Source organism: Periplaneta americana, chromosome 12 (assembly GCF_040183065.1).
Source record: "Periplaneta americana isolate PAMFEO1 chromosome 12, P.americana_PAMFEO1_priV1, whole genome shotgun sequence".
NCBI classification, from domain to species: Eukaryota; Metazoa; Arthropoda; class Insecta; order Blattodea; family Blattidae; genus Periplaneta; species Periplaneta americana.
Window position 1 is genome coordinate 49334596 of NC_091128.1, and position 27757 is coordinate 49362352.

At 34.5% G+C, this 27757-nt stretch overlaps 1 protein-coding gene across 1 annotated transcript in view; it reads left to right on the forward strand.

The window, feature by feature from the left end:
* LOC138710391 (uncharacterized) overlaps positions 1-27757 on the forward strand; it is a 243110-nt gene that overhangs the window by 188295 nt on the left and 27058 nt on the right. Inside the window, exons 5-6 of the mRNA XM_069841276.1 lie at positions 16079-16202; positions 19537-19691. Of these exons, the coding sequence (XP_069697377.1) occupies positions 16079-16202; positions 19537-19691 (279 nt within the window). The remainder of the gene's footprint in view (positions 1-16078; positions 16203-19536; positions 19692-27757) is intronic.

Below are 27757 nucleotides of genomic sequence, written 5' to 3' on the forward strand. Positions count from 1 at the left end.
AACAATCAATACAAGTTTGTGCGAAGGGTATACTGGAGATAATATATAGTAACTACCTACGTCTTGTGTTTCAAAGTTAATTATCCAAATACAAAAACTGAATACAACGTGAGAAACAATTCTCTGTAGTTCTGAAGTGAATTTCTACCTCATAACTTGTGAGCAAACTTCGCAATGGTATTCCTTATGTGAATGCAAATTTCAAGCCATAATTATCTGCGGTGTACCAGTGCACAGAAATCTGTAATAAGTTTACAGTATAAAATTTAGAAACACTAGAACTGAGCTAAGTCAATCAAGCGGATTTATGGAAATATATCTATTCATTGAGAATTTCCAGCAGTAGGATAGTTTTGGGAACTGTTTCCGGCATATACTTATACAGGGTGTTTACGGGCTGGTGTTACAAACTTTCAGGGATGATGGGGAAGGACATTAGTAACTTATCAATTTGAGATAAGGAACTCTGGTCCGGAAATGACTGAGTCGAAAGTTATAAGCAAAAACAGTTGTGTGGAAATGGAATTGTAATTTCGCACCACGTGCTCTCCTTCTCTTAACCTTTGGAACAGTCGTGGAAAGATGGTATGGGCCGGATGTCTCCTACGTGGGTACTCGCCCACGTCTACTGTTCCCATTGGCTCATCCGTATTCGAAAATCATGTCTGCATATTCCGCTCTCGTGTACTCCTCCATTTCACTAGGACTGATCGACTGGACACTGCAACTTGTACACATACACTGCTATCTACAGACGTGCATATCAGGACCGACCATGTGCGTTACACATTACGCTGTCTGCATTGCTTTAGTGTAGTTTCCTGTCCCCACCCCTCAGACAGCGCACTGAATGGAATACTGTAAGTAGACAACGTAAACAACGTCAGATGAATACAGTATGTGTAAGATGTAGAGATAAATACACATAAATAAGATGTACAGAGGAATAAAATTATTTCATTTCCACACAACTATTTTTGCTTGTAACTTTCGACTCAGTCATTTCCGGACCAGGGTTCCTTATCTCAAATTGATACATGTGCCCTTCCCCATCATCCCTGAAATTTTGTAACACTAGCCCGGAAACACTCTGTATAACTGCCATAATAGTGAGAAGTTTCCTCAAAAAAGAATAAATAATAGTAGGCTACGTCAGAATATTTATGTACCCTTATTTTATTACATCACCCGTTTGAAATTCGTGTAACTGTTATAATACATAATAAAATAAAAATAATGTCAATAGTAAAAACGACACGTAAGAGAATCCTATATCTGATGGAGGGCTCCTGGTAAAGTTTGTCGGTCGTTTCCAGCCTGTGTTTAATTTCGACGCTGACTGAACTCTGCAGTTGAAAGCGTCCTTGAATGAAGTAGTACTTCATACTGCGGGATAAAATCCTGTTAATTTGTTATTACGATGCAATATAAAATGGATCTTACATCCTATTTTCTATTCCGCACGTTCCCTACAATCAGTTTTCTAATTTAAAAAAGTAAAATATTGACGTCGGACTGTGTAGTTAATTTAAGATTCTTGAGACAGGAAGTGTATAATTATTTTTTTTTTTTTGAAGAAAAGGGAGGGAGCTCGAGTGACCTTGACCCGTTGAAATATTGAACCATGACTACGAGGAAGTGAACACAATAATTTATTAATAAGTCTAAATTTAGACAACTGTAGCCTATACCAACAAATAATACAATTTAACTTACTTCTAATTTGTCTAACTTACATTTCAGATGTTTTTTGTAAAAGTTATTAAATAATTTTAAATATATATAGCACAGATTGGTAGAGGCCTACATACGTACTTAAAACCTGATCCAATGGAAGATGGTCTTAATGCATTCCATTACCTCAGAACTTCAGCCATTTAAAGATAAATATTAAGGCCTAATGGCGTTATTTTCTTAATTACTAAATTATGTATAAAGGGTAATGTTCTATATCTTACGTTTCTCAAAGTTCATACAATTAAATTAAACAATTATGCCTTACGTTTTTCAAAGTTCATACAATTAAATTAAAAATGTATGCCTTACGTTTTTCAAAGTTGAGACACTTCAATTAAACGATGTATGTCTTACGTTTTTCAAAGTCCTTACAATTAAATTAAACAATGTAGGTCTTACGTTTTTCAAAGTTCAGACACTTAAATTAAACAATGTATATCTTGCGTTTTTCAAAGTCCTTACAATTAAATTAAACAATGTAGGTCTTACGTTTTTCAAAGTTCAGACAATTAAATCAAGCAATGTATGTCTTATGTTTTTCAAAGTTTATACAATTAAATTAAACAATTTATATCTTACGTTTTTCAAATTAAACAATATATGTCTTACGTTTTTCAAAGTTTATACAATTAAATTAAACAATGTATGTCTTACGTTTTTCATAGTTCAGAAAATTAAATCAAACAATGTATGCCTTATGTTTTTCAAAGTTTATACAATTAAATTAAACAATTTATATCTTACGTTTTTCAAATTAAACAATATATGTCTTACGTTTTTCAAAGTTTATACAATTAAATTAAACAATGTATGTCTTACGTTTTTCATAGTTCAGAAAATTAAATCAAACAATGTATGCCTTATGTTTTTCAAAGTTTATACAATTAAATTAAATTTATATCTTAGTTTTTCAAATTAAACAACGTATGTCTTACGTTTCTCAAAGTTCATACAATTAAATTAAACAATGTATGTCTTACGTTTTTCAAAGTTCATACAATTCAATTAAACAATGTATGTTTTACGTTTTTCAAATTAAACAATGTATGTCTTACGTTTTCCTAAGTTCATACAATTAAATTAAACAATATTTGTCTTACGTTTTTCAAATTAAACAATGTAGTCTTACGTTTTTCAAAGTTCATACAATTAAATTAAACAATGTATATCTTACGTTTTTGAAATTAAGTAATGTATGTCTTACGTTTCTCAAAGTTCATATAGTTAAATTAAACAATGTATGCCTTACATTTTTCAAAGTTCATACAATTAAATTAAACAATGTATGCCTTACGTTTTTCAAAATTCATACAATTAAATTAAACAATGTATGCCTTACGTTTCTCAAAGTCCATACAATTAAATTGAACAATGTATGTCTTACGTCTCTCAAAGTTCATACAATTAGATTAAACAATAATAATTTTGATCCTGTATTTGAATAATAATTCAATAATTAATTAAAGGTATAATCATTCTAATATTCATTTGTCTCGGAGCATACTAATTTAAGAGAATGAAAACATGCTTCTTCCGAACGTTTCCTTGTTGTTGTTCTGCCATTCCTCGTGTGTATTTCAATTTGTAATGTGTAATGTATCCAAAGCAACTTAATTACAGTAGAAAGAACACTGTGTAAATACATCCTGTAAAACATGAACAAATCTTCCTCATAATCCTGCATGTAGATTAAAACGTACAGCATAACATTCAAACCTATTTTATCCATGTCAAATTGAAATTGATAAGTTACTTCTATTTCATTTTTACCTTTCATATTACATAACTTAGTAATAGTTATTCAGAACCAGATGAACTTTGTACTTGCCTTGTATTACTCTGAAAATGTATTAAGATCCAAATTAATCATGACGTGAACAACGATCCTAAACTTCCATGGCATTTATGACAAAAATATTTTGCAATACTTAAGGAAAATTCCTAATTGCATTGTGTTAAGGAGGTTCATGTATATTGTATTTGATAAACCGGCGATTTCATCTTCATGGAATCATATAATTCAAGTGTACGTTATACACATCCAAAACAGCAATCTAAATCTCAGTATAAGAATTCAAGTAGAGCAGATTTTGATCTTGTTTTAATTATCCATTACAAAATGTAATGTTCGTTCAGTATTTCAAATATAGCCTATTGAATCAGTTTTATTATGGTTAATGTCGAATGTTTCAGAAATGCTAGACATGTGCAGTAATTTTATAATACAATGAATCATTTGTAAACAGTCAATGATGTCCACCTCTCTGGAGTAACGGTAGGCATGCCTGATCGTGAAACAAGCGGGCTCGGGTTCAAAACCTGGTTGGGAAAAGTTACAGGTTTTCCTTCAAATAATTAAAGCAGAATTGCTGGGTAACTTTCGGAATTGGACCTCGGGCTCATTTCGCCATTATAATTAAAACTTCTCATCTTTCATCGTCATCTCTTTCCCATATTTCGGGCTTGCTCCGATAGAGCGTCGGCTGTGAGCCGCCACCAAACTTAGACCCGTGGTATGTGGCCATTAGTTGCTGGTGGTAGTGCAATGTATCGTGAACTCTTCCCTGGGCTCATGATAGCTACTGGGACCGGGGATGAAGGACCGCGGTGAGGCTTACGCGGAAATGTAAAAGGATTCCGCAGGCTGTAACAATGTTGTAGATTTCACGTGGTATATAGGAGACTCGATTGTGATCTTTTGACTTTCAAAAAGGCTATCGTAATCCTCAATCTCTATATTCTTAAATGGGTCCAGCGAAGCTTTAATCAATAAGATGTTTGCCTAAATACAGTATTTGTGACACCGATTGTAACTATTTCCGCTAGTGTTATTTTCATTTTGTGGTGTACTATAGGCCTAAGTCAATACAGAAACAAAAAGATAAATTTCAAGCCCTCTCAGTAACATGTAATGCATAAATGCTAAGTTCTGTCGATTGAAAGTCTTACTCAAGATACACACACAACAATACAAAGCACGAATATACTTTCGTATATTTGTAGGACTGTAGGCCATCCTAGGGAGAGAATTTTGTATCATAGTTCAAACAGACCACCTGTTCATTTCTGTGCTTGGATAAGTGTGTCTGTTTATTTAAAAAAGACAGATGAGACTTCAAATCTGGCTTTTAAATGAACAGTGTTTTCCCTGCAGAAATTATCAGTTTTTTTGGACACTGTGTTTTGCAAAGTCCCAACTTCATTCCCGCTATTAGAAAATATTATCTTCTCTGGATACAGAAACCAGTGAAATGTTCTAAAACAATACCTGTAATAGCTCTTTTAACACAATGCAATTTCTCAGTTGTTATACACTTGTGCTTATATTGCTGATTTTATAATATTAATATTAAATAGGCCTCCATAAAAGCTTTAATTTATGAAATATTCTGAAAAGAAAAATAATTTGTTTAAATACAAAATATGCTAACTTCTAAAGAAAAAATAGTACTTCAGAGAAAACTAATAAAACAGCAGAAGCAACGTTTTTGCAATAACCAGAGCCATCTTCAGTTACAAGCCGGAGCATGGGTAGGTTTGGCAACGCTGAGTGGAGGCGGGCGGAGGCGAAATAAAGGCATGACGTTTGACGTTTTAGTGCTTTGATTTCGTTGTCACATGTACATTTTCGACATTAATTGATACAAAAGTAAGTGCATATGATCAAGATTCACTGTATTGATGTACGTAATTTATTATGGAATCCGAAATAGTATTTTATTTGAGTTTCAGAATACCGCGTAAGTACTTGCATACAGCCACTTAAAACTTTTAAAAAATTAAAAGCATAACTTACGTGTTTTTTATTGATAATACAAGGAAAAATAAATAAGTACTTAAGAAAATGTTACATGTATCAAAAATAAATAAAATAACGACGTACTTTCACAATACCCTATTCCAATCAATTAACCATTATATGGCTAGTAAATTGACAATGTTTTGCCACTTTATGTTGTTTCATCTCTGACGTGAAAGGTCTAGGATATCATATACATTAATTTCATGTGATTATCTGTCGTGCTTTTCTATAAATATTTCAGATGCCCAGGATGCCAGTACGTAACAAAACACATCATTATCTATTAAGTATGTGCCAATTGGCATAAACTCAGTGAACTTTAAATCCTGTAAAAAGAAATACATATGTTTATAACTAATTTTATTGCAAAAGAAATAATATTAACAAACAAACCTTGAAAATCAACAAATTGAATGTATGCATCTACAAATTATAGGTAGTTCTGACGTATAGTAGGCATTCTGAATCTTTAACAAAACTGCAACATTTATGGGATCACAAAACAGCTGTTTACAATGAACTTGAAAATCAACGACGTAACTTTATTGATATAGCAGGCGAGACCCAACAATTTGGCCAGAATTCTGATACACTACAAACCTCAAGTAAGACTGTAAAAATGTAGTTTATACAATATATTTAATATTTGGAAGAATTGCCAATCACTTTTTCATTAATAATAACCGTAAAAATTGCTAAAGACTGCAGCCATATTTTTATTTATTGTCTTGTTTTTATCACCAACACGCATTTAGTTTATAATACATCAACAATTAACGTTTGGTACGACCGCGAACATAATTCCATCGACACACACTTATATTGTAACATTAATTTACATTGAAAATCGGCATTAACTCCAATAGGCCTACATGTTCCGGATAGTAGACCTCCGTTTGACAGTTAATTACAATGTTGCCGACGTATGGCTCCGGCTTGTAACTGAAGAAGGCTCTGCAATAACCCATGAATTGGCAAGTATTAAATTATTGTTCACTACTCCGTAACAAAGGCTATATCCGGAATGAGCAGTGTTGACCAATAATTTTAGTTTTAATATTACATTCTGTTTGATGTCCAATATTCCTTTCAAATAAATTGTGTTCACTTTCTCATAACCCACTGAAACACAGTCACTTTTTTTGTATTTTAAAGATTATCTTTTACTATATTGTCGTTATGAATGACTCATACGTTTCCTTCAAACAGCATTACAACACTATACTTAGCACAGAACGTATTGTCACAAAGGAATACTATTTAAAAAGAGGAAAAGCGGAATAATAAATATAAGAGATTGCAAGTAATTACATCTACTCTTTCAAATTGGAGTTTAGGCCCTGCCGATTGACGACAGCTTAAGAAGTGGAATGTTCCTGTTTCAAATCCACATGAAGGAGGGATTTTTCAACGCGTCACAGTCCACTCAATCTTCTACAAAATGAAATGTCCAGTCTTTCTAAAGCTCTGTTCGTATTGGAGCGAGGGTAAAAGATACCAGCAACGGTACTAGTCCCGAGACAAAAATCTCTCCAAACAAATGAGTGCTTTTATGTTGGCGAAGCGTAGCTCTATGGAGTCTCGCTGCTGACAACGATACCAGCAACGGAAACTAGGAACTAGATTTTCTTCGCTTAACCCTTTGGTTCAATTTGGAAAATAAAACGTAGACGTCAACAAATGAATTTCCTTAATTTCCGTTCGTGGCCCACTATAACAATAACATATTTATTTTGGATAAATTGTGAGATGAATTGACAATGGAATTGAATTTTACACGAGAGTAAATTTAAAATATTATGTTACATATCGGAGATATGTTTATTTTTTTACCAACGTTAACATTTATTTTATAATAATGATAGATCTGCATTATTTTAATAACTAGTTATAATTTATTTTTAAAATAATTTAATTTCAATTCTTTAATGTAAAACACATCAACAAATTACGATATAAACAATCAAAATTTCAGTGTTATGTTCTGTTGCAGAATAATAATAATAATAATAATAATAATAATAATAATATATTTAATAACAAAATTATTATTTTATTACTACAATGAACTTCATGTTACGCAAGAAGATGCTCAGTGAGATAACTTTTAAATACATACCTAACATGAGCTGCAGCTGAAAGAAGTCTACCATAAAGTTTCTTTCATTGGCCCTATCTGGAAATGCTGTAACATCAAATACCTTACTATAATATTACCGGGCAGCTGTATACTAGTAGCATTGATGTGAGTGCGAAATATCGCGGGCCTGATATCTAGCGGACCGGCGTGGAATTACGTTCACAAATACAAAAATATTAACATAGCGGGATTCGGACTATTGTTTAAAACGTGAGTTACTAATGTGGAATAATATATGAAACACTTAAGAAATGTTGATTAATATTTAATGTAAAATTATTATCTTACATCAAAGCTGCATATTATGAGAAATATTGCATACTTCATGTTACGTTCCGTAATTAATTGTTACATATTTTTTCTTTGGTTTAGTGAGACAAAATCAATTCCGATATTAGGAATGAATTTACAATAATGCTTTATGTACGCATTGCTGACAAATGCAAAGATAAATTGATAGTAATCTGATGCTTGTAATAATTAGTAAAGGCATTTGGACAACAATAAAACTTAATTTGATGAAACTTTAAAATTTCAAATCTATTTTAACTTCTATTCATTCATTAGGCGTAATTAAAAAGGCTAATTTTTATTTTTCTATCAACACAAAGACGAAGGAATTAGGCCTACTAAGGAATGTTGTTGACTCACATTTTATGACCCCACGAAAACCAAAGTACGATTTGCAGCAGTTTGTAATGCTGTAATTGTAGCAATTATAAACAGCACACATATACCCTGACATTTTAACACAGCACTAATTAATAAAACTATTAAAACTAGCCCAGCAACAATATACATTGCAGTTGATTACAGCTTGTTTCGCGGTTTTCACCACACCACCGGTCGCCTAGGTAGCAGCACCAGCGTCATTCGCGCGCAGAACTGTTAGTTGGCCGGTATTATTATAGTAAGGTATTTGCTTAACATCTCTTAGATTACGATGAATTCCTTCTTTGTCAATAACTACGTTGTGCAACACAGAAATTGCTTTCATTACGTCATCGGTAGTCTGCGCATTAGTTCCTATGGCTTTGGATAATATTCTCCATTTGCTGTAAATTATTCCAAAAACACATGCTGCCGTTCCTCTAGCTCTGAACGCTCTTACATTAAAATATTCTCTCTGAGGATCCAAATTTTCAATATGATATGGTTTTAGAAAGATTCAACAGAGGATATGCTTCAGATCAGCAGTTGAAAATTATAAAAATATTACTCCTCGTCGCGTTGCTCCAAATAGCAAGGTATCGCGTTGCTAGTATAATTTCTTGAACCGTTGCTGGTATCGTTTATCCTCGCTCCAACATAAATATAGGCTAAGGGGGTAAAGGCGTTTAGAGTATATTGCTTATCACATGACCTCCTTCTAATGCTGAAGCCTAGAAAACATTAGAACTCTACCGCTCTATTTTCTTTGCATTTCGATGACGTGTGCAAGAATACTTCTGCATTTTAATCTTAAAAAAATTATTCCATCACTCTCATCTGTGCTCTAAAGATAGTAGCCTAACAAAATTCGCGATTTTGAATGTGATAATGATTCAGAATCATAGTTTATTTTTAAAACTATAATATGCATGATAGTCTTGTCAGTTCTCAAGGCAAGACGAAACGTTACGCAGTCTCTAGTGCGTATGGTATCGAGCTGTTGAAGAGCCATCACACTTTTGATTACGCTGAGACTTTGTAAAAGTAATAACACAATTTCTTCTCAAAAGAATGAAGTTTAATAACACGATACTTGCCTTCAATCCCTACGTTTAGTTTGATTTTGCAACGGTAATTAAAAATGTCAAACATCAAAGCTATGGAAAGAATTTTTGTTTTGGTCATTGCGTTCTGTGTATTTCTCTTTTTCGCAAACTGATTCCTAAAAATAATAATTTTGTCTCCGTAAAAGTGAACAGGTCTTAAATTAACGTCGTTGTGAATTCAATAGATAATTTTCCAGCAACCAGAAAGATTTATAACTTTAAATAGTCTGAGCTGTGGCCTCATTAATGTCTTAAATTTGGAAGACTGTTGGAAAGTTCAGAGAGATCTATTTCGTGACAGATAAAAAATATATACCAAAATCCGACTTAAATGCTAAGATGATTTTCTCAAGAATTTATTGACAATTCCTAGTACTTATTGCGAAAGTACATATTATGTCCAAGCTGCAGATGACCTACCCAACAGTATGGCGAATTTTTGGAAAATATCTAATACTGTATTATTCTAACAAAATAAATTTTAAGCTCAACGTTATCGACAAAGCGTTATCGAGTAAACTTTGCTTTACAACACCAGTTGAACATCTCGTAGGATTCTCTCCTGAACACTGCTCATATTAGTGACTGGATGGCATTCGTATCTGTTAAGAAAAGGTACAGCTTAGGTCTTTCTGTAAATGTTAATGAATAAAGAATACAGAACGTTTCGAAGATTGCCACTGACTTAGTCTTCAGATGGAAAAAGTGGAGTGAGAAGAGTAACCTACTCGTTGGGGTTGTTACATACTAACCTGCTTGGCTTAGTCAAGCACAATTTTATTGTTATTTTGTAGGGGTCGGCATTATATGCACTATAAAGTATTATTGCTTCTTCGTATATATTTAACCATGCCCGCATACAAGTCTGATATCAGATATTTCCGAATACTTAGCTGTGGTGTGGGAAGCAATACATATTATGTCCAATCACAAAAGCCTTTAAAGAAGTCAAATCAAATTTAAGTGCAACGTCTTTTGATAACTGTTGTAACAGTAATTTGTACCTGTATGTTACGCTCGACGCGCGGTTCAATAGGTGACTACTTGCCTCTTTTAGGTATTTTTAGATAAAGAATGGAAGATTTAAACTTGTGACGTTGTGAACCACACTTTTTCAACTGTAATATACACCACGCCTACCCAAATGTAGTTGATATCATTTTATCACATCAGACGTGTGTAGGGATCTGGCTAAATACAGGGACATCATTTTATTTTTACTTCAATTTTTATTGTACCTGAGTTTTTAATGTATTTCATTCCCACCCCTTCTACTAGTAAACTTCCACAGTCCTCCAAACAGAACCAAGGCCGCATATGCAGTCAAAGTCGCCTTACGGTCACAGTAAACAGTAGTGAGTTAGTGAGTATAGTACGTTTCAGAAATATGTTCGCTTTGTGCTTTCAATATTGAATCATATTTTCGCACAGATACTGTCGTCCGTTTGCCTACTTCGCACCCCGGTTTCCCCCACCCGCTTCTGCTCGCCCCTTTGTGAAGGCCAGTGTCTGGGCTATCTTAGCTCTTTTCTGAAAACATTAATTTCTGTTAGGATTTGGATGTCTGCGTAATATTGTACAACTGTTTAAAATAACTTAAATAAGAGGGCCTCGTTAAGTAATTAACTGTCACGTGATTTCCTCCCTTTCTACGACCCTGCGACAAAACCACTTGGACGGACAGTAGATAGCATGTCTGAGTAATTTTATCTTTTTGGGTCGGGCAGAAGTGAAGATTGAATTTACAGTATGTAAGGTACTCTTTTATAGAGGAGGCACAGAATTATTTCAACATGAGTTACTAATACGAAGGACGAAACTGGTAATTGGAATTAGGTACAATAGTCTATAGTGCTATAATATGCACAAAAGAACTAAAGCCTGTATCGAAATGAACGGCCAACATTTTCAAAAATGTTTTTAAATATCGATATTATAATTATTTTTCAATTTAACTTCATTCTTTATTTTGTACGCAAATGTGCTGTAGATAATATAATATACACTGTATACTGAATACGTTCGCATCAGTTCGTGATTAAAAGCGCATATTGTTAATATTGTATTTTGATTAAACAAAAACCTAATAAAAATTATCAAATTCAAAATTTCGATATTTCCTAATTTACGTAAATGGATTAACTACTTTTCTTCCCTCCTATACCTAGTAAAGTGATTTGTTTGTAATTTACGCCAGTATCATCGAACTTCAGTCGTGGAAATGGGTAGCAAACGGTGTTTCCGGTTCTCAAACGTTAATGCAAAGGTATAGCCAGGTTAATATTATAAATGTTAGTAAAAATAAAATGATGTCCCTATATATATGAATTAGTAATACTATATAGTAATACTACTATATAGTGCATATTATAATTCCCATCCCTACATTTGTAACGGCCACAAGGAGTAGGATATCCTTCCCACTCCCATTTTTTTCACCTGTAGACGAAGATAAAGCGAATCTTCTGAACGTTGCGAATTCCTTATTCATTAACATCAATGGAAAAAGTCCACTTTATACTTCTTCATAACAACACACAACTGCTTGAACCTTATTTTACGTTAACATTCATATATGATCTATTCATTTATTATATAAATAGACTTCATTCTTTTGTGAATGAAATGCTTTCTTATCTGTATAATATAGATCTTGTAGTTAACCAATGTTCAGCTATTTCATAAGCGTCCTGGCTTTTGAGTAACTTCATAATGTAATGCAAGTAATATTTCTTAGTAATGAAAATTAAAGGTACCCACTTAAGGGTAGGTACACGTTGGAGCAACGATAAACGATAAAACAAATGACCTAGCGACGCTTTGGTATTATCGGAGCAACGAGGACGCGGGAAGCGAACATTTTGATTTATCAGTAGAATATATTCTATACATCCACTTAATGAAAGAAGATATATAGGAAATATCAGCTGCTAGGTTGAAGTTTAATATGACTTAAATACGTACGAAATTGAACCCGTTTCTCATCCCAAAGGTAGTATAAATTCGTTGTGCTGTGATTGGTTATTGTGATCACATAATGTATCACGAATAAATACACAACTGATCAATTTGCCAATATCTACAACAATTAACTTAATATGCCGAAATAATAACAAATCTATTAATATTCGGATATATTGATAACCACCCGTCATTATACAGATCAATATTATCTTAATCAGAGATTATATGAACGACAAGAGCGAAGAAAATGGAACTTATCTTTTTCGTCGCTTTTATCGTGTATCTTCGCTTTTATCGTTACTCCAATATGCACACCTCAATGACAATGCATGCTTCAATTCTCTCTGATATAGCATCGCTGCTTCTTTTATCGTTTATCGTCGCTCCAACTTGTACGTACCCTTATACGACATGAAGGAGCCTAGAGGGCATGGTTTCATGATCTCGGGACTAGAATAAAGTGGTGTGATCGGCACCAGACTGCGACTGGTTTTTACATTCGCGAAAGACTAGGTATTCAATTTGACAGAAGGTTCAGTGGACTCCGATCTGAAGGTTTCGGCAACGATCTAAATCTAGCCACCATCCGAAACCTTTCAGTGCGTAGGCAGTTGTACAGTGGTCACAGAGTATCTCCGAGCCTGACGGCTGTTACCGTAACGATTTCGATTCCTGAAAGCGGACTTGTGGAGGGAAGGAACGGGTGTGGCAACATTAGGTTGTTCCAACAAGCGGTTCATGTACGAACCATGGATCATCTTATACGCATGCGCTGGTTCGGTATCTGCTACGGGATTGAAACAGAACTGGATGAGGTTGGAACGCTTTTTCGCATCATCGTGTACTAAATCCAGAGATACTGTAACTGTTATCATCTTTGCCTGAGAATGGGCTGCTTAATTATTATCGTTTCGCAGCTAATTCAACTTGGAGAAAATAGAATTTCGATCATTTTCTACAAAAATATAACAAAAAATATAGAAGGCAAGAATTCCGCTAATTCAATGTCGTGTACTGGGAGACTCTCATCTAAAAGTAGTTTTTTTTATTATTAATTTATGTATGTTATTTATTATACGTTTAATCAAAGTTGCATGTTGAAATTGTAATTAACTATTTCAATGCCCAAATAATTTTCATTCTCTTTCTTTTTGGCAAAATTTAAACCACATCTCTAGTTTTATTATTCGTCTGCACAGCCACTTTCCATCTTAATGTCATTAACGTGAACAGTCGATCATGTCTTTCTTCAGTATCCAGGAGACGTTGGTGAGCCTATGCGCATGTGCGAGAGACGCACTCATCAGTACATGCCTCAATCCACTGACTAATTCTAATCGTTGGAACACCCGACTGCAGTATGTGTTTCCGGTTCAGAACTGATTTTGGAGTGTGTTGGAACGCTTTTTATGTACTGCGCATGCTCACGATAGTTACGGACGGTTCCTGACTGTTGTTGGAACGAACCTATTATCGGTACGAAAATAAATCCCTCACACTGTTAAAATTCAAAACTTCCATTCACTGTCACTGTCAGACTCAATTACTTAAAATATGTAAAAGAGGAGCAATATATGTATAGAGCGCTGATAGCTGATGTTTTCAGTCTTAACATACACGCATAACAATCTGCACTAAAGCAACATTTCTTTGCTTCTTATCTCGCCCTCCTTTCTCTGTGACGTAGGTTAGGCTCGGACATATTTCGCGTCCACTATACCGACTGACGTACCCAGTCACCATCTCTTAGTAGTATAAAAGGTAAAAAAGGTAAAGGTGTCCCCGACACATGCCATGAAGACACTTGGGGGGGCATGGAGGTAGAGCTCCATGCTTTCCATGACCTCAGCACTAGAATAATGTGGGGTGGTCGGCACCACGCTCTGACCGCCCTTTACCCCCGGGAAAGACCCGGTACTCAATTTTATACGAGGCTGAGTGAACGTCGGGGCCGTTCTGAAAGTTTGGCAGCGAGAAAAAATCCCGTCACCACTTGGAATCAAACCCCGGACCTTCCAGTCCGTAGCCAGCTGTCTCTTAGTAGTATTCAATGTATAAACTATGTATCTGGAAAATATTTAAAAGAATTTCTGGAAAAAAATTAATGCAAATCCTATATGAAATATAACTTATTACAAATAATATTCTTGTATCACATCGGTAGTAAAACAGGATACATTAAATTAGTCTTCTAATTAATAAAACGGACTCCTAATATTCATATGATTTCCCTACTTTTACAGTTGTACAAACATTAATGTGTGAATGTGTCCAATGTATGTTATAGTATGATAAACTTTATGCATTATCTTTGTATTACTGTGTACATTGTTCTCAGTTCTGTAACTCTCAAACACTTGTGCATTTGTGTCTTGCAATATTCCAGATCTAGATTTGTTTGTGTGTTTTCTGTCAGGCATGTATTGTACCACAGACTCTGAAGCTTCAAATGCAGTAATTCTGCTTGCAAAAACACCTGTTACTGATTATTATAATGAAAATAACTGCGGTCAAATAAAAATCCCAGTAAAAATATTGATTTACATTAATGAAATGCATCTGAATTTGTATATAAACAAACATTGTTGTTTAGTCAATTGTCAGAAAACAGGTCTGAACCCTACAAATGATACAAATATGACACCACTTATAAGGCAACTAGGCCAGGAGATAATGGGGTAGGGTGGCCAGTTCCTTTCCCCCTCCAATGTATACATCGCCGATCAGCTACATATTCCACTAATCAGACTTTAGATGCATACAAACAATTGTTCTTCCTCTGACACATATCGTCAAGTGAGACGTACTGCCTGATAATAGATGTAAATATCAGCCAGAACCTCAATCAAAGATGTATATATACATATACAATAACATATATGTACATGTATGTTATTGTATTTCATCAATGTAAATCAATATTTGTACTGGGAGATATATATATATATACATACATTCTTTGAGATATTTCAAACGAAAAGTTTCGATGCAATTTTACTCGTTTTTTATTTCCTTTTCGAGAAAAGAATTGTTTTATGTCAAACAATTCATAGCGTATTTTGGGAAAGCCATTGACTGAATTCCCAATATAATCAGTCAATTTAAGAGAGTAGTGTATTGTGATAATAAATGATTGCAATAATTTTAGTTTTGTCCTTTCAATGTGTATAAATTTGATCTAAATAAATGTAACATTTTACAATTACTTTGCAGAACGAAAAGTTACATTTGTTCGGATCAAATTTCTACACATTTAAAGGGCAAAACTAAACTTATTTCGATCATTTATTATCATAATACACTGTTCTCTTAAACTGACTTCGCATATTGGGAATTAAATCAATGGCTTTTCCGAAACATGCCATGAAATGTTTCATATAAAACATTTTTTTTCTCAGAAAAAAAGCAAAAATGAGCAAAACTATATTTAACTTTTTGTTTGAACTATCTCAAAGAATGACCCTCTGAAATTAATGACATTGCTTACGGTTCATCATGTGAATTTTTGTATATCTTCAAATTTGAATTTCATGTCTAGCGATTATTTATGTCTTATGAACAATAAGAATGTCATGCTCGGATTGCCATTCACATTAGGCTATTAAAATAGTGTCAGTTTTAATTATACTTTTGTTACTGGTTAATGTTTATACATAATTCTTGCTTTTCTCACAATAGCAGTCGGATTTGAATCCTGAAGGAGAGAACCAGCTTGCAGGGGCCGAGTCACAGCAGAATGAGGTCCGCGTACAGTTCACAGAGCCAGAGCAGAGCTATGACCAAGAAAGCGCAGCAAGTGGAGGTGAGAATGTTGCGACGTAAAAGTTTTACATAATTTTTAAAGCAAGTATGAAAATAATAATTCATTCAATGAACTGTGTATCAATATAGTAAATTATGCAACGTGCTTATAATGGTACTAATTATGACGCGAGTATGTTTATGAAACGAGCGCGAGTTTCATAATTTTCATACGAGCGTCTTAATTACCATTATAGTCAAGTTTCATACGACTTTTTATGCTCGACCATATTTCTAACTTGAAATTATTCATAAGCATTCATGTTATTCTTATCTGACTGAGGAGCAGAACTGACCTTGTGCAATACCTCGTAAATTGTAAGATGTGCGCAGACGCGAAAGTATTTTTTTTCCGAGAAACAAATGTCGACATTGACCTTGATATAATCTAGAGAGTAAAATAAACATTAATCTCGATATAACCTTGAAGTTGAATTAGACATTGAAAAACGAGATGACAAATTGAATTTATTTGAATATTATTTACAATCAACGCTAATTATTATAGTAACAGAACTGACTTTATTTCAAATATAGGTGATTTATTGTGCAATTGGTGAAATGAATTTGCGGGAATGTGCTTTGTGAAAGGCTGGAAGATGGCGGTGAATTGATGTTAATTTGTGTGTTGTTTTTTTCGACTGAGTTTAATATTGTATTTGAATCCTATAGATTCAAAATCCCCTATATCCACTTTCACAAATTGAAGGATTTTGACAGTAACCGGTGGCAAATAAAGGGAATTTTCAACCTAAAAGTGACTTTTAACAAACCTTTTGCTTTAAATTTAGTGCCTTTTTGAATTCAAACTACATAAATCATTAGAATTCATTCTTAGCAAGCAGTATGTGGACATAACTCAGGTCTGAACAAAATGGTCTTTAGGGGGTTTTGAATCTAGAGGATTCATTTGAGATTTCAATTTATTTTGGATCGATTCTTCAACATAACCTTCTGCGACAGTATTGGATTTCCAGCCTCCATGGCATATCCGAGAATAATCGATACTTGCGCTTTCATATTGCTACAATGGTATTTTCTGATTAGTGGAACACCTGAACTTTAATGAATAGGTATACTTTAATGAGGTCCATTAAAGGACTGCTACCAGGTGTATAATTACTACATTTCGGCATGGTCGAGCATAAAATATATTTCAGTGCGGGGTAAATAACACAGAAATATTGAAATTTATCACTAAAATGCCAGATATTCATGCAGCAACATTGGAGCTAGTATACGGAGTCGTGGTAAGATCATCTAAATCAGTGGTCGTCAGCACTCGCTGAAATGGGTAAAGAGTAAGCGGAGCCGTCCCGTGTGCCCCGTGTGCAGCAGGAAGACTATACCCGCTAGCAGCTACGAATGCACCTTAGTGCAGTGTGTTCTCCGCGGTAAGAGATGGGTGCTCTGTGCTGATCACCCCTGATCTAGATTTTGTATGAGGCTGAAACTTGGGGTTGGGAAAATGCGGTAAAATTAAATAAGATACAAGTGGATTTTCTAAAACGAATACAGTCAACTCTTGATATAGTGAACTCTGTTATAGTGAACATTCGGCTAAAGTGAACCTAAATCGTTGGTCCCGACCCGCATACATTAAAAAGTACATTAATATCTCCGTTTATAGTGAATCCTCGCTCCGGTTATAGTGAACCTTGTATCCTCACAAATTCTTATTTGAAGTCAGATCTTCTTTTATGAAATTGAAAGAATGTGTTGAGAACAACATTCTAAGTTTCTTACTCCTTTAGTCAAAGGACAAAGGTAGGATTAGTGATTCCTAGACAATGAGCTGTATCTGTAAATCCAGGCAACGCTTGACGACGACTTTGCCTCACTCCACCGTCGAAGGATTGCCATTCTGTTCTCAGGCACTCTACTCTACTGTTATTTCTAATCCTCCGCCGTCAAAGAGTAGCCTTTTTTCTCAGAAACATTTCCATTATGACGGATAGCATCGAAACAACTGAAAATGAAATTGTTTTCTTTTATTAAAAGGGGACGGACATTATGTCCAGAGCGTAAATGAAGATAACATTTCGAAGGCTTTCAAACACCATCAGCCCTCTCCCAGTTTCCATTAAGTGACCCGGGAAATTCCAAGGCTGAGTACGCAGTCACACCATAACAGCGTTTGCCATTTCTACCTGATCGTTTGTTTCTCGTGTTCCAACAGTGAATGTGCTGTATAAAAATGTCGGAGCGTAAAGTGTTTTCTTTGGAAGATAAGGCGAATATTATAAGTGACATTTAACGTGGTCTTTCGCAAGTGGACATGGGTCGACAGCATAGTTTAAGTAAATCAATTGTAAGTAACAGTATACATTAAACAGTGTAATCCATTCCACAAAAATGAAATATTTCATTTTCTTGTTCACAATTTCATTCATTTCTGTCATTTAAGATTAGGGGAGAGACACTTCGGATATATTGAACGAAATATGCAAGTCCGCAGAGGTTCACTATATCCGGAGTTCATTGTACTTGGCATTGGAACAAGCACAGCTAATTGCGGGGTGTTATCCTAAAGGAGTTCGGGCTTCAAAACGAAGCAATTCACATGAAAGTCAGGGTGGTAAAATACTGGCTAAAAATTATATTAGGGGAAAAATTGCTTTTACGGTCGATGTGGTACAGAGTTCGACAAAGTGAGGGATGGGAAAAAGGATGGGTTTATAAACTGCAGACAAGGCTGCAACATATAGGAATGGGATGGGTGTGGGGAAAAAGGAGAAAATAATAGAAGAAATGTATGGCATAATGTGAAGGTGCATTTAATTGATATCGAGAGGCAAGAGATTGAACTTCAATGTTAGGAAAAATCCTCACTACATTTACAATCAGATCTCATGCTTAAGTGGGGGAGGTGTGACTACATAAATTCTTGAAACAAAGACAGCAGAGCAGTTTGGAGTGGCTAAAATTGGGGGCATGTAAGGGTAATAAAATTGTCACCGAACAAGGAGAGCGGCTCTGTCCATTGTGTGGGGAAAAGGACTCTTGGAGACACATTTTAGCCCAGTGTGACGAAACGGAACATATCCGGAGAAAATATCTACCACCCTCGATGCTAAGTCAGAATAGGGATTCGCTTGCATGTCTTGACCTCATGGGGAATAGAACGGAAATAAACGTAATTTGTGACATTACATTCACTGATTAATAAAACTATCACTTGAATCTTTACGTAGATATCACATGAATGTTAAAAAATGTGTGTTTGTATTTCATCATAGTAATCTGGAAAAAACTTGTGGAAGTTGACAATAAATATTTGATCTTGGCTATCTTTATCTTTTGAGATAAATATTTAAACATCTACCTGTTTTCAGGTAATGACGCAGTGGACGGAGAAACTGAGGAAGATCAACGTAATAAGAGGTTCTTAAACTTCGGGGCGAGTGCAGATGCAAGCGGCGGCAGCAGCAGCAGCAGCGGAAGTGGCTCTGGAGGTGGATCAGGGAACTTTCTCTTTGATATTATCAGGGTGAGCACATGATTTAAAACATCGAATTGTTTGGACCAATCACCTGAATTTCACACCAGTTAATGTAGTAGGTTAACTAGTCATTGGACGATTTCCTACAATGACCGAAAGATTTTAATATTGAATTTGTCAACCCCCAAACAAATTTATAAAGTAGACTATGCAACTTAATTAAAGAACATCTTTTAAGATAATGTAAAATATAGATTTTTTCAGTAAATGTTTTGGAATATGGTCACTTCCACTTACCACGTTTCAGAATTAGTAAAATCTATCATTTCTTTGCAGTTTCTTTCGTGTTAATTTGTTATAATATTAAGAAACACAGAATTTTCGAGACATGAAATATATTAATAATGCTATTAAATTTAAGTCTCTAATCTACTTTAATAAATTGACGAATCAAACATCTGTTCATTCATTATTTTAAAACATATTTATTAGTATTAACTGAGTGTTATTTACAAACCTAGCACTTTCGTATATAACAGCAACATTTTATTCACAGACTTCATATTCTGTATCTACATATAATAAATTGTGATTTAAACTTTTTTTCTATTAGTGTGAGAATTAAGAAATATACAAACGCTGTTATAATATTAAGATACACAGGATTTTCGAGACATGGAATATATTAACACCCTGCAATTAAATTTAAGTCTATTTTAAGAAATTGACCAATCAGCCATCTGTCCAATCATTCATTTATTAATTTTTTATAAAATAATTTGTACATCTTTATTACACAACTTTTAACACTGTATCACTTCGGAATATGTATGATAAGTTTCTTGTGTTAAATTTTAACGTACCTTGTTTACATGTTTCGACCTATTTATGGGTCATCTTCAGAACTGGTCGTTGTTGGTCTTGGCGCCTCTTGTTTCCTGTGAGGGTGCGTTCGTAGTGTAGTCAAAGAGTGTATGTGTTTTGAAATTGAGTTGTGTGTTGAGAATATCGTTGGAGTGTGTTTTCGTGTGTCTGTATATTTCATATTACACATTCAAAGTGTACAGAAGACCAACAACAACAACACACATACACAACACATCCAACCACCCCACACAACACAAACAAGCTGCATTCCGGACAATGGTACACAGACTACTCAACATACCAATGAACCAACAGGATTACAACGAAGAACTAAACACAATCAAATACATAGCACAAGAAAACGGATACAACTCTAACATAATAGACAACATAATACGTAAGACAAAACATAATCACAAAAAACATAAGAGTACAACACAAACACAAGAACACAAAAAATACATCACACTAACATACGAAAACAAAAACACACATAAAATTGCAACCTCATTCAAGAAATTAAATTACAACATCCCATACAGAACAAATAACACTACAAAAACATCTCAACACACAAACAACACAAACAAACAAATATAACCACACAGGCGTATACAAACTCAAATGTAACACCTGCAACAACTTCTACATAGGACAGACAGGCAGATCATTTCAAACACGTTACAAAGAACACATCACAGCCATAACAAAATTACAAAACACCTCCACATATGCAGAACACATCACAAATGCCAACCACACATACAGAGACATCAACACAGACATGGAAATACTGCACAGCCAACCAAAAATCCAGAAACTCAACACACTAGAACAATATGAAATATACAGATACGCGAAAACACACCCCAACGAAATTCTCAACACACAACTCAATTTCAAAACTCATACACTCTTTGACTCTACACTACGAACGCACCCTCACATGAAACAACAAGAGGCGCCAAGACCAACAACGACCAGTTCTGAAGATGATCCATAAATAGGTCGAAACATGTAAACAAGGTACGTTAAAATTTAACACAAGAAAGTCTTATCATACATATTCCGAAATAATTTCTATTAGTGTTAACTGAGTCATGTTTACAAACCTTTCATCTTCATCACAGCAACTTACTCACAAACTTTATAGTCAGGATCTACATATATGTATCAAATTGTGATTTCAACTTCCTTCATCGGTATGAGAATTAAGAAATATTCAAACGCTGATAATTTTGATGATTATGACTCGCTTAGCAAACAGCCAACAGAGTGGCCCGTGCAGCAGGCACAGTGTACCGAGTTGTGGCGGGTACAGAAAGCCTGGATCTAGGGCTTGGCCTAGGTGTATCTGCAAGAAAATCGACAACCAGAACATCGACCAATCTGACAACTACAATGACTACCAACAAAGGCAACGGGACAGTCCGTGCGGTAATAACCTCACTCACGTGTCCTCAAACCCCTCTAGACGCCTGAATCTTGTAACTTGAATCTGCTTCTTTTTTGCATGTACTTCGGAGCAATGAAGTTGCACAAACCACTGAACTGCTACTCTTCAAGCAAAACGTGCTTGGTAAAGATTTCGAGCTCATCTCAAACAGTATTTCAGAGGAAGGAAGTAAAAGAAGGCAGGGTGCTGTAGTACTGTAAAAACAATTTAGTTCCTTAAATGAAATATTTAGATAGTCTTAGCACCTTGAACTAAAAATGTAGAATCCCTTATTCATAATCAATTTATATTTTCTCAAACGTATGTCTTATCTTACTCATCATTCAGCATTCCACGACTGTTTCTCGTGAATCTTCATCTGTAATCACTAGGAACCGGATTTTTTATGTAATATCAAGGTGTGAAATATGTACATATTTATGTAAGAAAAATAAGCTGAATATGTACCAAAATATGTAAAATCATGAAAATGTTTAATATCAATATCTGGCTTGTATAGGATAGGTAAGACTCTCCAGTTGTGATTTCATAGAGCACCCGACTTTTTTACCGCACACTTGACACATTACTATTTTTCATCTGTAGTGAAAGCTTCGTCCATTGCAATCCATATTTTTATTTTTGTCGTTAGCGTTGAAGATACAGGTGCCATTTTAGTTAGTTAAAAGCTGTAGATAAACTCACTTACACTTTATACTGTAAGTACTAAAACTAGAAAACTGAGTGAAATGAATGACACAACATTACTGCAAGCACTGTTTCGCTTTACTGCATTAGGAGAAAATAAGAGGAGATGTGGGACATACGCATTTTAGCTGCTGCCTGTAAGAAAGAAAGTACCTACTAAAATCTCAAACTACAGGCATTTACAAACTGATGTTTGAAAAGTGACATTCCGTCTCATTCAGAAGGGTAGGATTATTCCAGCCGAGAACCATACTTAATAATTTCTCGGAAAATCCCATTTTCGTATAGGTCTACTAAATTTAAAGTAAAGAGGTCAGGCAATAACCTGAAAAGCTATTTATTTTAATCTTTCAACATCTCTCCAGTTTGTTCCTTTACTTCAGCTTCTTTTCAAAAGTCGGCTACTTTATTGCGGCTCATGCCAGAGTTTAAACAGGTTTTTCTGGAAGGATTAGGAAGAGGGTGGGTAAGGTTGCAAATTGCATGGGAACGGCTAGTTAAGACGTGTATAGAACAATTATATTTCGAGACAAATCATGTCGTCCTCGTCCCACTTCACTGCATGAAGACAACGCTAATTTCTGAGTGATTTTTACAATACAAAGTAGTTGTATGAGAAAGGTTGTCTTTTGTTCACTCATATTTACAGTGGGTGGTATGGGGTGAGTGCCTCTATTACTTTCTGGAACTAAGAATGTTATGTTTCGTCCCGAAATATATCTTTTCTTGCGTAGGTAAAAAGGCTTTTTAAATCTGTGTATTTCAAATTGTAAACTTTCCTCACAAAAGTTTTTTTTTTCCTTTTAGAGAAGTAAAAATGAATAAAACCCCTAAATATGTAGATTTATGTAATACCGAGCCATAATATGTAATGTGTGGTAAATATGTAAAAAAATATGTAGTATCAAATTTTAATATATTAATGATAATTACAAGATTCGCAAAGATTTGTTATTTATATACGGTTAGGTTGAAAATCCGGTCCCTAGTAATCACTTCAGACCAATACTTATATTAAAAACATAAAATAGTATCGCCTCTTACTTAAAACTTCATATCGTTGGTTTACTTTTAAAATCTCGTAAATGCATTTGAGGAAATTTTATAAAAGAACAAATAACTTCGTATTCTTTTTATCCCCAGCTGACAACTGTTATGTATTTGTAAATTATAAAATATAGAAACACTTACAGACTTAAGAGGTGTTATAAGCAAACGCATTTTGAACATGTACACAGATTTCGACATTCGGTAAAAATTGGATTTCGGAGTTTTAGAAGTAAACCGACAATATATTTCTCTGAACTCGATTAACGGTTCTTAGAACTCCAATACAGACTTTGCTTTAAATTGCTTTGTACTGTACGATTTTTATGCTAGAGGATTAGATCTCAAAGAAAATTATTATATGCGTAAATAACTTTTAAATGCAAGAATGAAAAAAAACGACATTTGCATAAAATGTAGCTTTAAATACTGAATATGGTTTTTTGTGTTCGTCAATTACTGCCTTTAGGTTGCACAATATAATTTTGTACCTGCAGCTTGAAAAATAAAAACCTAATTGTGATTTTTTTCTAAGACCCAAACATATTTAACAGTCACATTAGAAGTTCTGTAGTAGTATTATTTCTGTTACAAGTTTGATACAAATTGTGTTAATAACTACAACTATTTAGGTTAGCAGACGATTGCTTCTTTTAGTAATTCCGTATTTATAATATACTTTCCAGAAAAAAAAAACAATATGTTAGATTGAAATTTCTAATCGTATGATGAGTAATTTATGACCAGAACTGAAAAAGGTAGAAATTAATTGCAGTTTCCTTTGTTTGCTATGAAAAAGAATTAATCTGTGGTTTTTGCACACTCATTGCTTCCTTATTTATAACCTGCTTAATTTTAGAATGGGGCTGCGGGGTACTGCATTTAATTTAAATTCCTTTGCTTTTACTAACTTTGTAACTATTATGTCTTCAATGTACAACTGACTACCATCTTTCTTCTCTCATCTGTTACCCATACAACATTCCTATCTTTAAAATTAACCTTATGGCACACCATAAACTTCAAATTCGATTATAACAGCAGCAATATTGACAAATCTGGCAAATGACGAAAATATGACCCAGGAGTAAAAATAATTACCAGTATTCTTTTTAAAATACACTATAATTAGTTAACTTAAAGAAACATAACAGTATTAAACTTACATTACACAACTGAAATTATGATCATGTCAAACACCTCTGCACTAAATAAAGACAACACAATAAAAGGTCTAATTGTTACAAAATCTAGAAGCACAATTTATTTCAATGTACCACGAACTGAAGGTTAAATAAGTTATTCTAGTGTAACACAGAACTTCGCATCAGTCCATGCATTTCAATTTAAAAAAAGTTGTAATTATGAAAAAAATTAATTAACTTTGTTCTTTGAAGATATATTTTCTAATAAATTTAGCTCTTGTTTAAACAATTACAGAAAACTGAAATATTTAATAAAATAATAAATTATAGTTCATGAATAGGCTATTATAGGCCTATATCGTTCACTTTCTGGCTTATAAAATGACTATTAGGCTTCTAAACATTATACGAGTATATTTAGAATAGTGAAGTCTTAATATACATTGTCAATGAAAAGAAATTTTGTGTTAATCTAATAAATTATCAGAAAGAAGTAACTAATTGTATTGTAAGTGCAGGAAAGCTGTAGTTCTGATATTAAAGGTTACCATTACTGAATAAAATAGTCTACAATTTCTTTTATGGTAAGTTAATAAAAGAATGTTTAAAGTAGGTTAAGTCAACCGAGATTAGGCCTAATTGAAATTAAAGTAGCACAAATATATTTTATATGCTTCCCGGACGTATTTCCGAATGTTGTTTTCCGAAAGGTCTTATTTCCAAAATCAAACTATTCCGAATAGTCTTCTTTACTAATAAGTTATTTCCAATACAGCAATATATCCGAAACCAATATTCTCGATTCCGAAATGGAAACGTTACGTTATGTTTTATTTAACGACGCTCGCAACTGCAGAGGTTATATCAGCGTCGCCGGTGTGCCGGAATTTTTGTCCCGCAGGAGTTCTTTTACATGCCAGTAAATCTACTGACATGAGCCTGTCGCATTTAAGCACACTTAAATGCCATCGACCTGGCCCGGGATCGAACCCGCAACCTCGGGCATAGAAGGTCAGCACTATACCAACTGTGCTAACGACGCCGACTCCGAAATGGAAATCCCTACAATTGTATAAACTATATTTATAGAATCTATTGTTCTCCATATGTATAAATGATACTCGGGAAGAAATTACACACAGAATAAATATGGGAAATGCCTGTTATTATTCGGTTGAGAAACTTTTATCATCCAGTCTGCTGTCCAAAAATCTGAAAGTTAGAATTTATAAAACACTTATATTACCGGTTGTTCTTTATGGTTGTGAAACTTGGACTCTCACTTTGAGAGAGGAGCATAGGTTAAGGGTGTTTGAGAATAAGGTGCTTAGGAAAATATTTGGGGCTATGAGGGATGAAGTTACAGGAGAATGGAGAAAGTTACACAACACAGAACTGCACGCATTGTATTCTTCACCTGACATAATTAGGAATATTAAATCCAGACGTTTGAGATGGGCAGGACATGTAGCACATATGGGCGAATCCAGAAATGCATATAGAGTGTTAGTTGGGAGACCGGAGGGAAAAAGACCTTTAGGGAGGCCGAGACGTAGATGGGAAGATAATATTAAAATGGATTTGAGGGAGGTGAGATATGATGATAGAGACTGGATTAATCTTGCTCAGGATAGGGACCAATGGCGGCTTATGTGAGGGCGGCAATGAACTTCCGGGTTCCTTAAAAGCCAGTAAGTAAGTAAGTAAGTATTGTTCTCCGTTACTTAGTAACAAAATTCTTCAAAATTCGACTTAAATTCTTCCAAATTCTTATATAGCCTGCACAATATATAACCAACATCGGACCAGAAACCTTAGTGAGGGCTTCCATAACCGATTCCAAGTGGTTGTTGGAAAAGAACATCCGACTTTCTATTACGCATACAAGAACTGCAGAAGGAAGAAGGAGACACGGAAACCTTGGTTAGAGTTCCAATTGGGACGCCCTGTGCGGACACAACCAAAGAAAAAGTGGCTTCGCCTACATAAATCCATTCGGAACATCGTTCTGCAATGTCCCACTTGCAAGGAAGAAGTTCATCTCTTGGAATCTCTGCGATGCTTAAGGCATCAGTTTAATCTGTAGGGGGCGGATGTTGATGACCTAAAAATCTGCTTAAAATGATCATTAAAATGCCCTTAAACTAATGGAAAAATGACATGAAATTAAAAGAAAATGACATTTAAATATTATCCACCGTACTCGCACCACAACTTCTTAAAAATTAGTCACCTTGTTTCAATGACTGCCCTGCAAATCTCGGAGAAAGGAGGTAACTTCCTGGAATTTGGCTAAGATGAAGGATAAGAACATGCAACAAAATGAAGGTTTTAAGGGAAAACTATAGCTTTTAATGAGGGTTTACAATGTGTTTCAATCAGGGGTGGTCCATGTCAGCGCCTTCATTCTCCGTCTCCTCCTTCCACGCTTCACTTTTGTTACCAGATCTTCCAGATGTGGGGGTGTGAATGACAAAACAAATTGTGGGCGCAGCGTGCATTCTTGCAATCTTTGTTAAAAATACTGTCTGCTACAGTAGATATCCCTTCCGAACCACGTCCTGTCCAATACTCGACGAAAGTTTCCCCCCTTCCAAACATAAATTCTAAAGACACCCTCGTACCGACAAAGAACAGTAGCGGTCAAAGCCCTCACTTAAACTAAGCTGTTGTCAAGCATTTTATATTATTTCCGTTGTGTGAAGTGAAGCCTTCAGTGGAATGAGGGATGGACTTTAGAGTCTGCTCCAAACTATAAAACTCAAACTTCACTGTTATTTACTTATTCAGTAGGCAATTACTAATGACCTATTTGCTTAGAAAATGATTTAACAGACCTATCGGTAAAGAAGAAAGTAAAATGCATTCCAAATGATCTCAAAGTTCTTCAAAATATTAAAAATGACTAGTAA